The sequence below is a fragment of the Cimex lectularius genome, unplaced genomic scaffold (assembly GCF_000648675.2).
Source record: "Cimex lectularius strain Harlan isolate CLEC.00 unplaced genomic scaffold, Clec_2.1 scaffold20, whole genome shotgun sequence".
Classification (NCBI taxonomy): domain Eukaryota; kingdom Metazoa; phylum Arthropoda; class Insecta; order Hemiptera; family Cimicidae; genus Cimex; species Cimex lectularius.
This window is the reverse complement of record NW_019392641.1, coordinates 2,119,816-2,135,690: the sequence shown is the minus strand read 5'-3', so window position 1 is coordinate 2,135,690 and position 15,875 is coordinate 2,119,816. Positions and strand designations below refer to the sequence as shown.

The 15,875-nt window shown below is 34.9% G+C and overlaps 2 protein-coding genes across 3 annotated transcripts in view; one reads left to right on the top strand and one right to left on the bottom strand.

The window, feature by feature from the left end:
* LOC106661376 (filamin-A) overlaps positions 1 to 7,143 on the top strand; it is a 31,752-nt gene extending 24,609 nt beyond the window's left edge. For both annotated transcript variants that reach the window (XM_014384705.2, XM_014384704.2), the window contains exons 29-50: positions 186 to 313; positions 418 to 505; positions 569 to 706; positions 778 to 951; positions 1,016 to 1,237; positions 1,400 to 1,512; positions 1,576 to 1,774; positions 1,834 to 1,992; positions 2,088 to 2,309; positions 2,371 to 2,547; positions 2,608 to 2,838; positions 2,903 to 3,046; positions 3,139 to 3,315; positions 3,371 to 3,649; positions 3,704 to 3,835; positions 3,911 to 4,195; positions 5,575 to 5,713; positions 5,776 to 5,918; positions 5,986 to 6,120; positions 6,296 to 6,478; positions 6,538 to 6,719; positions 6,791 to 7,143. In XM_014384705.2, the coding sequence (XP_014240191.1) occupies positions 186 to 313; positions 418 to 505; positions 569 to 706; positions 778 to 951; positions 1,016 to 1,237; positions 1,400 to 1,512; positions 1,576 to 1,774; positions 1,834 to 1,992; positions 2,088 to 2,309; positions 2,371 to 2,547; positions 2,608 to 2,838; positions 2,903 to 3,046; positions 3,139 to 3,315; positions 3,371 to 3,649; positions 3,704 to 3,835; positions 3,911 to 4,195; positions 5,575 to 5,713; positions 5,776 to 5,918; positions 5,986 to 6,120; positions 6,296 to 6,478; positions 6,538 to 6,719; positions 6,791 to 6,865 (3,725 nt within the window). In that variant the 3' untranslated portion in view covers positions 6,866 to 7,143. The remainder of the gene's footprint in view (positions 1 to 185; positions 314 to 417; positions 506 to 568; positions 707 to 777; positions 952 to 1,015; positions 1,238 to 1,399; positions 1,513 to 1,575; positions 1,775 to 1,833; positions 1,993 to 2,087; positions 2,310 to 2,370; positions 2,548 to 2,607; positions 2,839 to 2,902; positions 3,047 to 3,138; positions 3,316 to 3,370; positions 3,650 to 3,703; positions 3,836 to 3,910; positions 4,196 to 5,574; positions 5,714 to 5,775; positions 5,919 to 5,985; positions 6,121 to 6,295; positions 6,479 to 6,537; positions 6,720 to 6,790) is intronic.
* Positions 6,946 to 15,512, bottom strand: LOC106661378 (ribonuclease H2 subunit B). Its single transcript, XM_014384709.2, has 8 exons — positions 15,385 to 15,512; positions 15,239 to 15,318; positions 12,072 to 12,201; positions 11,889 to 11,985; positions 11,713 to 11,827; positions 11,476 to 11,643; positions 9,071 to 9,285; positions 6,946 to 7,246 (listed from the first exon to the last, which is right to left on the bottom strand). The coding sequence occupies exons 2-8, from the start codon at positions 15,315 to 15,317 to the stop codon at positions 7,163 to 7,165; spliced, it is 888 nt and encodes a 295-aa protein (XP_014240195.1). The 5' UTR covers position 15,318; positions 15,385 to 15,512; the 3' UTR covers positions 6,946 to 7,162.
* Positions 15,513 to 15,875: the final 363 nt, after the last annotated feature.

The window sequence follows — 15,875 nt, the reverse complement described above, 5'->3', positions numbered from 1 at the left end:
AGAACAATTTGGCCAATACATTCTCCAATTGTTCTCTCCGACAGAAAACAAGCAGCTTTGCCGGTTTATTTATGTACCATAGTTGATATTTAGTGTGTAATTGTGTTTGATATAACATTTTTGATGGTTTGGTTGCAGTTATTAGAGCTACAAGTAATAATTATTGACAATCTAAATCTTTTTAGGCAGCCCGTTTTCTTGTAATATCAGCGATGTAGGAAAAGTTTTCCCTCCATCAGAAGACAAAATCAGTGTGGGAAAAATAGCCAGCTTTAAAGTAGACTGTGGAAACCTGGGCCCACCCCAAGTTCAGGTACTTTTATAATTTATTCCTCGATAGCAGACTTGTACTTCATATTCTGCAGTACGTGCTGAAAGCTGATAAATCATTAATAATTGTTTGCTATTATTAATTAGATTATGTCAGCGATGCGCAATCCGCTTCCAGTCAACATAATTGAGCAAGGGAAACAATACATTGCTTCTTTTACACCCAAACATGTTGGTAAGTTGCATATCACATAACACTGAAAGATATTTGAATTAATAATTCATTCAAATTGATTAGGTGATCATAGTATTGAAGTAAAACTGAACAACAGTCATATCGAAGGAAGCCCGTTTCTACTAAAAGCTTATGATGCTACAAAAGTCAAAGTTACTGATATCAATCCTGGGCCAGTCGGCCGACCTGTGTACTTCAGTAGTAAGTCATCATTTTCAGTTTTTATTGAGAGAAAAAAAAGCAGTGTTTAACATTTGAATAATTTTTTTCAGTCAATGCGAGTGAGGCCGGAGCTGGAAATTTAGAAATTATAGTCGCAGTCAATGGATGCAATGTGCCAAATTATGTACAGAGTGAAGGAAACGCCAAATTCAGAGTTAATTTTAAACCAAAAGAGGCTGCTCCACACAGCTTGAGTGTGAGATTCAATGGAGAACCGATTCCTGGTAATGTTTTATATCTAACACCGTATTTCAGGAAATAATTTTTATCTTTTTTAATCATTATCAGGATCCCCATTTACTTGTGATGTATTCGATCGAGGAGAGGTCCTTGTCAATGGGCTAGGGGTAAAAATGTGTTGTGCCGGTGCTCCGACTTCCCTGCAAGTTGCAACAATTGAGCAGTGCGATGTTCGTGTTACATCTTCAACAGGACACAGACTTCCAGTGAAAATCGATAAAGACACAGAAAAAGGAATTACAACAGCGATGTATACACCAATTGAAGTTGGTATGTATGACGACTGCACTTAAATATATTCAACTCCAATCCCTTCATTTTTGTAACAACAAATTTTCCTTCACCCACCCCCGTTTTAACTGAGTATACTGTGGTGATCAATTTGAGCGTAACGAGTTAATCGTTATTAATAAATTTAATTTTGTATTTCAGGTAGACATGTAGTAGCAGTTGAAATAGATGGCCATCCTGTCAAAGGAAGTCCATTTTACTGCAACGTTTATAATGTAAATAACATCAAAGTCACAGGACTTGGATCAGCCAAGGTAATTTATTTTTATTATTTTAGTTACAAATTCATTCCAATTGTCTTTAATTTGTTCTTTCAGTTAGGAAAAGCTGTTACATTTTCCGTAGATGCAACAGAAGCTGGTGAAGGAACCTTGGAACTTGTTATTTCGACTCAGAACACGACAGTAAAAGCTGAAGTCAACGCAATGTCTAGGGGTCTTTATGATGTCACCTTTGTTCCGCATTTGCTTCAGCCTCATTTTGTTAATATAACATTCAACGATCAAGACGTACCAGGTTAGTACATATGTTAATCCACTAAGGAAAAAAAAAAATGTTTATAATAATTTTTATAGGAAGTCCATTGAGGTGTGATGTAATTGACGGTTCATCAAGCAAGACGACAGCTACTGCGCGGGGAGAAGGCTTAAATTCAGTAGTTTTAGGAACTGTTGGTTACTTTGAAGTCAATCCACACACAAGTGAACTTACAACAATTGATGCAATAGTCACAGGTGATTTTTTTCTATCATGAGATCTCATATTTTGGAAAGAGAATAGACCACTATAATGAATGAATTGTTTACAATCAATTGTAACTAAATTTTAGGTCCAAATAATAAGCAGATTCTGTGCAATGTTGAAAAATTGCCATCTGGTTTGTATAGATGTCATTATCAGCCGTCTGAAATTGGGACCCACTTAGTATTTATCACTCAAAAATCGCATCCGATCACTAAGCAACCTTTCAGCGTTCAAGTTTTCAATCCTGCAGCTGTACAGATATTGGATATTTCTGAAGCTGAGATTGACCAACTAGCCACTTTTAAAAGTAAATTGAAATCCCACTGCAGAAAGCTGTTCGTTAAATAATGCTTTCTTTAATATTACAGTTGACACTGAAGGAGCAGGTTCTGGAGCTTTATCTGTCTCTGTACGAGCAGCGGGTAATGATGTAAAACATACTCTACGTGAGCTTAATGGGTCAAACTTGTACGAAGTGGCTTACACGCCAAAGTTGAATATTACGCATAAAATTCATGTCAAGTATAATGGAGTTTACGCCTCAGGTAAATTTTAATAATTAAATTAAATACGTATATTTATTATAATGTTTAATATTTGCATAGGATGCCCGATTGAGGTTCCAATCCAGGACAAAAGCGGGGTAAGGGCTGTGGGGTTAGGGCTTTACCAGTCTTCAGTGGGAAAACGGACATCTTTCGTTATCGAAACATATGGCGATCCTTCTGAAATGTTTGATGTCATCATTACTGGACCCGGCTCATCTGCCGTTCCGGTAAGATGCTACCAGCAGAAAGACGGAAACCTCCTGGCGGAATTTGTCCCCTCCATCGTAGGTATGATGAACTCGGAAATAATCTAGTCTGACTTTATATTTTATTTTGATTTATTTCTTCTAAGGTTTGTACAAGATAGAAGTTATGCAGAACTGTCGAGAAATAAGAGGATCTCCTTATTATTGCCAAGTTTTTGATGCAACCAAAGTGAAAATTGATAATATATCCAACAACACAATTCCTGTTAATGACAACATATCATTCAAATGTAAGTTTTCAAATATCACTAGTTTTTGCTTCACTACAAAAATAATTAATATTTTTATAAAGAGAAAAATTTATGATGGTTATTATTTTAAGTGAATCGGAAAGAAGCAGGGTTTGCTGAACTTGACGTCACTGTCAGAAGTCCTTTGGGCCAAGACCTTCCATTGGTCATCAAGAGCTTAAATCAAGAAACTGATTTAATTGAGCTCACCCCTCCTTTGCCAGGAAAATATTCGTTTAATATCACCTATGGTGGTCAAAAGATTAATGGTAATTTCAACCTATTTTTTTAAAAATAATTTTTAGTTAAATTTTATATTTTCAGATTACCCTGTGACTTTTAACGTCATCGAGGGTGGAGTGGCAAGAGCGTGGGGCCCCGGCCTGTCAAAAGTATTGGCTGGATCTATAGCGCATTTCAACGTTAGCTGCGTCGGTGTGTGCCCACAGGACAGACCGGTAATAAATATTGTCGGGCCTGGAAGCAACCACGTCAACGCTTCAATTGTACCAAAGAAACAAGATCAGTACGATGTGAGTTATACACCACCAAAAGTCGGAATGTACGATATATCAGTGACATGCGGTGGAAAACATATATCAGGTTAGTTTTTTCCATATCACATTAAAACTAAATTACAGAATTATTTATTTTCAGGTTCACCTTATAGGGTTTATGTGGTTTCAATTGATAACATAAGAACTATCGGTGACAATTTACAAAATAGAATTCTAATGACTGTTAATGTACCTTATAAAATACTATTCGACCTATCAGAAGCCGGTTTAGGTATTTAAACATTAGTATTTATTCTTTAAATTATACAGTACTTTAAAAACCTATTATTTGTTTTAATTTTTACAGGTGAAATAACAGGTGATTGTAGTGGCCCACAAGGCAGTACAGTACCAGTCAATATCCAACAGGACACTCCCGAATCTGCACAAATAACCGTAACACCTCGATCTCCTGGACCTCATACAATATCATTGTTTTACGCTGGATTTCCAATGAAATTTTCTCCAATCAGTGCCTTAGCAGAGGCGGGTAATGGCGGCGTTAGGCTAATACTCACTGGCAAAGGGCTTGCATCAGCAATTTGTAATCAAATTGCAGAATTCAATATAGACGGTTCTCAAGCTGGACCTGGTAAATATACGCATTTTGTAAATTATGTTCTCATATGATTCACAACATAAAACATAATTAATTTTTGTTTAGAGCTACAGAGAAAAGATAAATAATCACCTCTCAATACATATAAATGTGCCAAAAAAAGCACATGGAGATTTTGATTTTTTTCTCTTTAATTTGACTTTGTTTGGTTGTTGACTTGTTTTGGTCGTATTTTTTGTTTTATTAATTTAAAAATGATTTAATAATTATAATTAGACTGAAAGTATTTGTTTTTATCATTGATTCTGAGGCAAAACTGCTTAATTCCTAATTCTATTCTAAATCCCTATTTTGATGTTTACATTGCAAATCATCAACAAGGGCAATTCTTCTTTAATTCTTTAAAGATGCCTTTATTCATTATTGGGTTGGTGGCACAAAACAAAACGATTATTAAATGCCTACAATTAGCGAGCAATTTGCCGTGCCATTGAACTCCTTGAGGGTAGAAGAAATGAGCTGTACCGGAAGGCTGCAAAGGTGTACGTGTAGACAAGGATCAGAAAGAGCATCTAAGAGCCAGGGACCAGCTGATGACCAAGTTATTAGATTTCACACCCTGAGTATTCACTTTTCCACTGCTTTTGAAACATCTCAAAAACTTCGAACCATTGGTGCTGAAACAGTGAGGAGGAGACTTGCAAAAATGAGTCTCCATCCCACAAATCTAGAGACCATCGTCGGGACTGCTTACTGTCTGCAATGGAACACTGACAATGTACAGAAACTGAATGTAGGAATGCAATGTTTTCAGATAAATCTGTTTTCTAATTATTCATAAAATCTACTTCTTTAAGCTTACCGAGCTGCTGTAGAGCACCACAGTCAATGCAACATTGCTGGAAAAGGGTCGTTCAGAGGGAGATAAGTTATGGTGTGGAGTATAATTTCTTTGCAGGCAAACAGTTTTTTAAAGCATTTTTAAAAGGGGGTTAATATAGAAATTTCCGTAACAAATATACTTGAGGAATATGTAGTGCCATTTGTTTTTGTTATTGGCGAGCAATTCTTATTTATGCAAGATAATTCAAGACCAACTTTCGCTACCAGTGTTATGCAGTACCATTGAGAGAGTGTGATTCGCACTCCACAAAAGTGATTTTTTAAATTAATTTTTTCAAGAGATAGTTTTATTTTCACATTAGCCAAATTTTTTAATAAAAAACCTTACTTATAAAAAACATAGGTGTTCATATTACTGAAGACAACTATATACATACAAAAATATCAAAATTTCAAAGTGCGCCACTTTTTTTTTATTAATTTTTTTTTGTAGAGAAGTGTATTAGTTAATTCTTAACCTTCAATATTATTATATCTTATTTATCTAACCAATATTTACTTAATCTCAGGTGTACCAGAAGTTTCTTTGAAAGGGATGAAAAATGAAATAAAAGTCAATCTCCTTCATTTAGATGACAACATTTATAAAGCATCATATCTACCAACAGCCGCAGGCGCGTACTTATTAAATGTGATGTGGTCTGGAAGGTAAATTTTAATGATAACATAACCAACTAAATTGATTCAAACATTCCAATTTTAATTTACAGGCAAGTCAAAGGATGTCCGTTGAAAGTCACAGTCACCGCGATGTGTGATTCCAGCAAAGTGGTTTGCTCCGGTGAAGGCTTGGGCCTCGGAACTGTTGGCAAGCACATCAGAAGTTTTATTGATACTCGCATGGCTGGCCCTGGTACTTAAATAATTCTATTCAATGTTATACGCAAATTAATGCGTGTACTTTTTATTTTTATTCCAAGGTGAGTTAAGTGCACACTGTGTCGGACCGCACAAAGTTGCTTATTGTGAGCTGTACGATCACGGAGATGGTACGTTTACATTGAACGTCAAACCTCAAGAAGCTGGAAGGCATACATTGACTGTTAAATATGGAGGTAAAAACTTCATAAATTGACTATTTAATAATAATTTATAACACAAAAATTATTTTGATGTTCTCATTGGACTTAAAACCTAAAATTAAATGTCCTATATGATTAAATGATGATTATGATTTATTCATAAGCTGGTATCAATTATTGCTGTATACCCTTCACATACTTTTTATAGGAGTTGACGTGCCAGGGTCGCCTTTCATCCTTAGAATATGCGGCGCTTCTGATGCAAGCAAAGTGAGAGTAGTTGGACCTGGAATTCAACATGGTGTGCTTGCAACATTCCAGAGTAGATTTATTTGTGACACTAGAGGAGCAGGTGCAGGACAGCTGTCCGTAAGAGTTCGAGGTCCCAAAGGTATTAACATATATTTGTTTAACAAATTGTACAAACTGAAGCATTTGACTTTATACCAGGTGCATTCAGAGTGGAAATGCAGAGAGGAAGCCAAAAAGATAGAATGATTATGTGCAAATACGACCCGACTGAACCGGGTGACTACAGGGTTGAAGTGAAGTGGGCAGGTGAGCTTGTACCCGGGTCACCGTTTTCTGTAATGATTTTTGATACGCAAGAAGAACTGAACAGATTTTTACAAGTGAGTTTAGTTTACAATAAAGTGACTGTATTTGCTATTTATAATAATATATAACGTATTTTATTTTTTAGGGAAATCAGTCTCCCACATCAGAACTGTATGGAAGTGTGGCTTATTCTACAGGATATGCTCATATAACACCATAAAAATTCTATTTAGTGTAGTGCTTTATTTTAATACTGTAAATATGTACAAAATGAGGAAGAGAGAAAAACTAATATTTGTATTGTGAAGTAAACAATTTATTATTGACATCTGAAATAACTTGTGGAAATTTTGAAACTCTATGGTAAAATGACAGTTTTTAATAATAATATGAATGATTTGATTTATTAAAAAAAATATTAAAACAAAAACTACATATAATCATGAGAGCAATATTAAACAATATTAATGTTTACAAATAAAATTTTAACAAAATGTATTTTGTCTTGTTTTTAATTTTATTTTTTGAAAAAAGATGATATTGACTTCGTACCTTTAGCAGCATTGGCCAATTCCTGAACTTTCTTCCCCACTTTCACCTTCTAAAATGTTCAAAAAGATTAATGAATTAATTATAATTAATCCCTGATGTACAGGAGGGCCTAACTACCAACTACACAATACTTTTATTTTCAAATTATGATCAATTAAAATAACATCGGCGAGGGTCAAAATCAAAGCCAGAAGTGAATGGCAAATATGAGCCAAATACATTGCCACCACAGTCCCATAAATAAATTATTACAACTAATTATTTGAGAGTATTTGATCTAAGTTTGTTACCAATTGTAATTTTTTTAAATTTAACAGAATAACCAAATGGCAGGCCCATTGATCTGCCTGGCTCGTTGGCTGTGTCTAGGTTGGTGGCCCTCTTGGTACCAGGTCTGAGGCATCCCTTCACGTATTGTTTTATTCAAGCTTTAAAGTCTGGTGGCGGCTAATACAGAAACGTAAAGCCAGTTAAAATAAACAAAATTTTAGTTTTAATTCTGCCCAAATATGCTCTTATGTATATATGTATAAACTGAGCCTGACTTCTGGTGGCAAGATGCAATGATCACCTGTTGGGCTGTTTTGGTGGTTTGGGCTCAGACCGTCTTATCTGTACCACTGCCGAACAGGGATCAAGGGGTTATCAACAATAAGGTCATTTCAACCCCCAACCCATGCAATTTAACCTAAACACTCATTCTTAAATAATTTCTTCTCATCTTCATCCTTTCTCTCAAGTAGGGTAATAGAATATTCGTTATTCCTCCATTACACTTTACCACGCATCTAAACAATTATACATAATTACCTAGTATAATTGAAGGTCAATACTTGACATCACCTCTCTTGTACTACACATACACATATATTCATGGATTTTACATTTCCATGAAAGTTCAAGCATCCTGCATACCTTCAATAAACGAAAGATTTATATGTTCAGAATTACCCATTTCCTTCAGTAATCAGAATAGGGGACATAAAGATTTGCTGTTGTGCCCGAGCATAATTCTTATATCTGGCGGCATTCCTACTCATAACTTATAATAAGCCAAGGAATACCCTCTTTATTAATGTGGGACACATTGAGCAACAATCTGCGTGTTGGACATATAGGCGGGCTTTGGTACAAAAATAAATATCCGTGTCTACTGCATATGGCCAATTTTGAATCAGGTTATGATGATCTTTCTTCTCCAGTTTCGATTCTTAGGAATTGCACAAGGACTTCCCACCTGAACCAGTCCACTGATGCTGTCTCTTTTTCTTTACCGTATTCTTTATTGTGTTGTCTTGTTTAGCGTTAGATAGCGATAGTGAGGTCTGGAATGTTTGCTTTCACCACACTGTCTGCACATTCATTGCCTTCTAGCCCTATGTATACAGGTTCCCAGATGACGTACAATTTTCTCGAGACACTCTAACCCAGCATTTCTTTTGATCAAAAACACGACGAAATGATATACTTAAAATCTGTCCCTTACGGCTTACAACTCAAGAAATTAGAGGACAGAAGGATGAATTCTACCTGGATTGCATAAATCTAAGAGTGTGCCAGATCGCATAAATTATGCTATTCATTAAAATAGTTTAGTTTTTTATTTAAATATTACGAGGAATTTTACTTGTGCTTCAAGATCTGAATATAAAAGTAAGCCCTGCCATACAAGAGTGCTTTACGTCAATAGTAGTTTAATTGACTGAAATCTTTAATAAAATATTAAGTTTTTGCAATGACTTGATTATTTTACATTTCATAAAACCTCGACAACTGTATTTAGACAGTCCAATCCAATCAAACAAACTCAACAACAAAGCATTAATGTGTATTACAAACTATCAATAAAGGAATATTATAAAATATTACATACCTTTTCAGGTTTTATTGCAACTGTAGCAGGTTTCTCGTTTTCATCCAGCTTTTGTTTTTTCCTAGGCCCCAGCTCAGATTCTGGCTCGTCTTTCCTTTTGTTTAAATTTTTTACTTGGCTGACGTCTGGTAATTTAAGAAACTTTGCTAACTTTCCCGATAAACTTTCGGATAAATAATCTGACAGCATACCAAATGCGTATCTTATGTAACTTTCTGAAAAAAAATTAAATACTTTTTTTAATTGACTGAAACTTATTTCAATTATACACTAGACTAATTTATGATCTCGTTTTATGAATGATGAAAGAAGAAAGAACATTATTTACAAAAAGAAAATACAACATAGTAATAAATAAAAAGTTCTTAATACACAACTGATTGTAAAACTCTGCAGAAATGGTGGCAGGGGGAATTCAATTTGAAAACAGGTATAAACAAAAATCAAACTAAACCTAAGATAAATAAAATAAAATTGTACCACAAGTACTCTGCACTCCCAAGTGCATTCTTAGAAAAACGAAACAGGTCTGTACAGTTTGAAGAGTTGAGTTTTTTGATGATTAACCTCTTGAAATTTTCTTAGTGCCCAAAAAGAGATCTAAAACTCAGCAAAGATAGAACACTCAGCCAGAAGATAAAAAAAGGTCTTCCCTCGCAATCAACAGATTCATCTCTCAATGGGGAGCAATTAAGGTAGATCCCTAGCCACCCAAGCTTGAAAAACCACCATATATTACAAGGGGACAACATTAGCTTTAAATTATAATCATTTGAGCTACAAAAACCTTTTGAATGGCCAAGTTGCTTTATTTTAATGAGCCAATTTGGAATAACTTTCAACAGTCTAGAACAAATGAATGTTTCAAAAGAAAAGAAAAAAAGTAAGTTTACAATCGTGGCAAGTGAAATTGAGCATTTTGAACCAGGTCAAATTGGCTTGATCACTTTGTCCACAGTAATTTTAGGTAGTCTGTCTTCAGGTAATGAGAGATCTGTTGTTTCCAAGCAGAGCTTGTAATTAGTAGTACAAGTTGGGAGTTAAAATATTTTCTAATGAAGAAACGTTTAAAGGATTCGACTAAATAATAAGTTTGTATCCCCAAACCTGAGAAACATAACACACCATCGAACTCATTTTATTCTATTGTAAAAGAGTAACGCATCATGATTTAATACTTTGACATATCGGTCACACAAAACTGTAAACTAATTAAACATTTCAATTAAAGAATTACTTATTTTTAATTCTCAATGGATAAATTTTTACAAAACTGTGATGCATGTCTTTTTTTTTAAATGGGTTTTTTCAACGATGATATCAAATCAACCTCCCATGAATACCCTCCCTGGTGGTGCTGAATTCGAACCATGATCCTTACACAGCGATGAGTTGAAAAAAGTAAACATAAGCAGTTTACATATAACTTTATCTTGGTCATTTCTGATTATTGTAGTCTGTCTTTTTGTCATTGTCAATTGTGGATTTGTTAATGGCACATCACCCTGCTTACAAATCTGACACATCACTGAAACACATCTGACAGACCAAATCAGCAAGATTACTTGTACGAGAATGGTTGGAGACAAGCAAACAGTAGGGTCATGATCCTGCAGACCTCGAGTAGTTGATTAAAAAAGGCAACATTAATTTGTTAATATCAAACAGCACATATGAAAAAGGCTTATTAAATTAAAAAAAAAAAAAATGACCACCATGATTGCAAATGCTTTGCAATTATTATAAATGTTTCTTTCATTCTTAAAACAAGATTTTTGACTAGAGCTTTATTTTCTAGCATATATGCATTCTTAAAAACAAAGTAATCCATTTGACCTACTGCAACAAGCAGCATGCCTGCACATTGTCTGCGAGTTGACGGAGAGGATTCCATCTTTGATGGACACTTCGGCAGCATTGAATTTATGTAATTGGCATTTGAATGCTGGCTTCAACCATGTGTACTAATATAAATTCTTAATAAAACTGTTACATTGCCCATGGGCTTTTTTTTTAAACAATCCAATAATAATTATTATTCAAAGATTGTGAGATGCGATCTGGTGGGACGAAGGTTTTAGAAAAACATTTTCTTTATCATGCCAACATTTCGATCTTTATTGAGATCATTATAAATATTGTTTAAATTTTACAAATGCATGTAGGATGTGGGAAAAAATGAATTTATACAATGCTAGAAAATTTTAGATTAAAAAAAAGAATTTATACAATGCTAGAAATTTATTTGATTATTTTATTAAAATTTTCTAGCATTGTATAAATTCATTTTTTTAAATTAAACTAAAACCTATGTCACACCAGACTGCATCTCACGATCTCTGATTAATCATTGACTAAACACCACACATTTCTAATAATAATATTCATAGATCTAAAACACTCACCTTCGTCTTCTCCATTTTCACTCTTCACAAAATTTGCTGATGACGTAATATTGCTACAAACTTGGTAACCTTGCCCTTTGAGTGCAGAAACAATCCTATCAACTTTTTTACTAAGCCATTTCAATGTCTTCTCCTCGTTATAAATATATGTATTTAACGTTTCATCCCCTAAATATTAAATTGATGTACAATCATAAATACAATTATTATTATTATTATTATTATTAAAAGGCTCACCTCTTTTGTCAGCTATTTGCTGGATAAATTTTATCCCTGAACTTTTCAAAAGGAGTTCGATACTAGGAAATTCCTCATCATAGACAAGTTGATCTAAAGGGCAACAACGTTTCTCCTTGAAAATACCACAAATACATAGATACATATATATAATATGAGGTTTATGTTGTATTTACCTTTTCGAAATAAGGGAGTATAATAAAAAGTGGATCTATTGGTGTAGAAATGTAAAAATTCCCATTTGATGATATCGAGTTATTAATGAATAAAGACCTGAAATACAATAAAGTAAAGAACAAACAAAATTGTTCATAAACAAAATACCATACATCAACCAACTTTATTAAACTAATTAAAACCTTTTATCATCCAGTTTAATGATCTCTTGAATTGTTTGACCACCATCACCAATTAAGTAAATAGCTTCATTTCCATGTTGTGGATGTCTTAATTTTACAATCTCTGCTTTTTCACTTTTGCAGATACTCTCTGAAAATAAACTTTCGATGAAACGGTATAAAATATATTTAAATATTCAGACAAACTTGAGCAAAGACAAAGGAGTGGGAATGGAAGGCAAAATCAAGTAAGAAGAAACTGTTGGTATAGATATGGATGCAGAAAGGTACAGTATACCAAAATCAAGTGCTCAGATGCACTCAATACAATCTGAACCAGGAATAGTAAAATATATATGGGATTATGGTGATCAAGTGGCTACGACGTCTGACTCGTATTTACAACGCTAGCGGTTCTGGGTTTGAATCCAAGCACAGCACATGGCTTTTTAATTGAGAAATTAAATTGATATTTTGAAATTAATATTGTAGAGTTGTTCTGACCATCATTTGCGACACCCAACAGCCCTCCTGTATAAATTACTTTACTTTTTACTAAAATAAAAACTAATCTATCATATCAAATTGAGACCGAGTATCTGACTCATATATGCCATGCTAGCAGTTCGATTCTTGGCATAGCCCTTGAAATTTTATTTGAGAATGATATGCAAACATATTGTAAATTGGTTTGACCCTTTGTTCAAAACACCAAATGGATAGAGTGTATGACATGATTTCCTTTTCTTCTTTTTTTTTTCCATGGTGAACTGGCAGAGGGTCTTTCTCCACATGCGGTTTAGTTGAGTTATTCAAACACGTTTCGGCATTGCCAACAACAGATCCTACAATTGATAGTTCCATCAACTAGTTTGGTGTGAAGATACAAGGTTGACAGGTACTCTTGAGATCATCACTGCCAAAATGTCTGGTACTTTTTTGTTCAATTGCACAAGCTTGAATTTTTGCGAATAAAGTTTGTAATTCATCATACATTAAAGTTTCCAATGCTTGTTTAATGTGATATTTTTAAACTCCTGCTTCCTAAATTGCCTCACAAGGGAATAAAGCAGCGAATGCATTACAACATGACCAAAACACTTCTGCAGAAGAGGAGTTTGTTCTATTGTATTGCTTGTTACCAATTTCTAATCCACTTATTCTAATAGGGTTTCATGAAGACCCATCACAGGGAGACTTCAACCTTCTTTGTATGCACTCTCACTAAGTGCATTGTGTACTTTGAACCTTCTGAAAAAAGAAGAAAAAAAAAGATAAATTAAAAGCGTCAGAAAAAAAAGCAGTGTCCTGGCTACTTTTGGCCGGAGGCCTACCTAAGGAAAAGTTCCACCACCTTAGTATTGAACTACTGCTATCTGACCCATTTCAAACAAGTAGTAAATGATATAATAAAAGAAAAGTAGCAAGACTGCTCTACATCTGTCTAATTAGAGATTATAGTAGAAGCTGGCCTCTATAATATCAGTATCTATTGTGCATCTCCATTGCTGTCTAGAGCTCCTCATTAAGATTAAGACTTTTTACCAGATCCCAAAGCTTTTTTCAATGACTCCCATGTGTACCGTCAAGTCCGGGCTTTTCCTCCAGGAGTAGGAAGTTCAGCCTACACAAGCCTTTGTACCTCTTCTTCCTCGTGATATCTGTGAAGGCTTGTTTCTGCCACTCCGAGTCTAAGCATATGCCTCCTGAGTTCTGCAGTGTCCAGTTAGCAGTCCTATTATTCTAGTCCTAACTCCTAGATTTAGTAGTTTTGCTGTTAGTCTCTATGATGGTCCTTTGATGAACCTTTTTGGTGCATGCCTTTGTCCTCGGCTAGCTTCCCATTGAATAGAGGGCTTATTTTTAATCCAGTCTGATGGCTCCAAGTCTTTGGAAGATTGGAATGCCAAAAAAGCATTCAGGGCTAATAGTTGTCCTATTTAATTTTCCTTGACTAATTGGGCTTCCTCATTGTTACTATGCCCTGTGTGCCCTGGTCCCCGCATAAGAGTAATTTCTCCAATGTCCGACAGGGCTCTAAAGCTAGGTTTCCACTACACGACTCACTCGAGCAACTGTTTCGAAAAATGTCATCTCGGGGTTAGTGATTTTCATGAGGTGAAAACATTTTGCAACCTAGAGGCAAAACAAGGTGAGCCAACAGTTTGCGTGAGACAAGCATACCATTTATAACTACACCAACTGGTGCATCATCGTTTGCTATCATGGTGATACTTTATGTTAAAAAGAAAAACAAACAAAGAAACTGCCAGTGGTGGATCAAAGGAGTATTTCGTTGGCGGATGCAATACAGGAACTGGCTTTTGGAAGGTAGCAGTTGAAACCATCGATGATACTATTAGAAACTTTACCCTTGATTTTTCACTCCTGTAGTTTTCATTTTCGCTTTAAGAGTACCTCATGGGGACGGAGTTTGTCCCAGTTTGATGCTAATTTCCTTCTCTGCATCCTCTCTCTTGTTCTGATGAGTTTTATCATTTGCATTCATCAAAAGCTGTACTCTGATACATTCAGATAAGTTGAATCCACTCCTCCTGATTCATTCTCGTACTCGAGACAAATGCGTTTACACAGTGTGAAACAAACAACATGAAACACTTTGATGCGCACTAAAAAACTGACAGCTGGTCAGCTCACCCTGAAAACATCCTTGAGCCAAAAGTTTTACAGTTCCAGCTAGGTCTCCACAATGGATACCCAGTTTATGCAATCCCAAATGATTCTCCACTTTACTGCTATGGTAATTGCCCTCAGTACCGTCTGGAAGCCAGTAAATGATACAATAAAATGAGTGTCAGTATTGGTAAACTATCTTAAAAGCTCTTGCATTTCTAGTACATGACCGCTTTACATCCCTTCAACAATTTGAACAGGCCCCATATTCCATTACTAGAAGATTAGTAGGGTCAGTGGAAGAATACTCCATCCCTAATTTTGGACTTATACAACTCCACATTGTGTAAGAGTAAATCAGTCAGGCAGGATGTGATGGGATGACACGACCTGACCGTATTTTATAAATCAAGTTCCTCCCTGAAGATGGCTTGAAACCGAAACGTAAACAAACAAGACCCGGTCAAGTGATTGAACATACGCTATTAATTGGTCTTGGAACTAATCTATGTTTTATTTTTACTCAACGGAAACTGTATGGTTCTGTGTTCTACCTTTGCAGATGAGAACCTTGCGTTTTGGAACCTCTTCTCGAGAAATAATGGGAGACTTCTGGACCTCTTTCTTTGTCATCCTTAAAATACAAGAATAAACGTTGTACAATTAAACTTCACCGATTGAAAACAATCGCGACAATCACTTATATCAAGCCGATCTTTTAAAAAAGGCAGAGCGATGAATACAAACAACAACAAACTGACTGCTAGTCTGCTACTTCATCTTCAAAAAATGACATAAACATAGCCTGCAGAAATTGGGCGGGAATGAAGGAACGATTATATCAACACAAGGCACATCGATACTATAATGATTTTTACCGGATTTATTAAACTGATTAATGTAATTAATTTACTAATATTAGTGTAGTTAACACGAAACATAATTTTATAAAAAATAGTCGCAGAGCTTTAAGAACTAGAAACAGGGGTGTTTTAGAATTTTTGAACTAAAATTGGTTTGATCACACAGTTACATATATGTGCAAACAGAAGAATGTAAAATATAATATTTTATCTAAAAACAAGGTTTTTCTTATAAAACAAATTGCATTAGAGAACATTAGATTCAAACAAAGAGAGAGAAACAGATGTATAGAGGAGTGAGCTTTTTCACAGCTAGGTTTGGACAAGG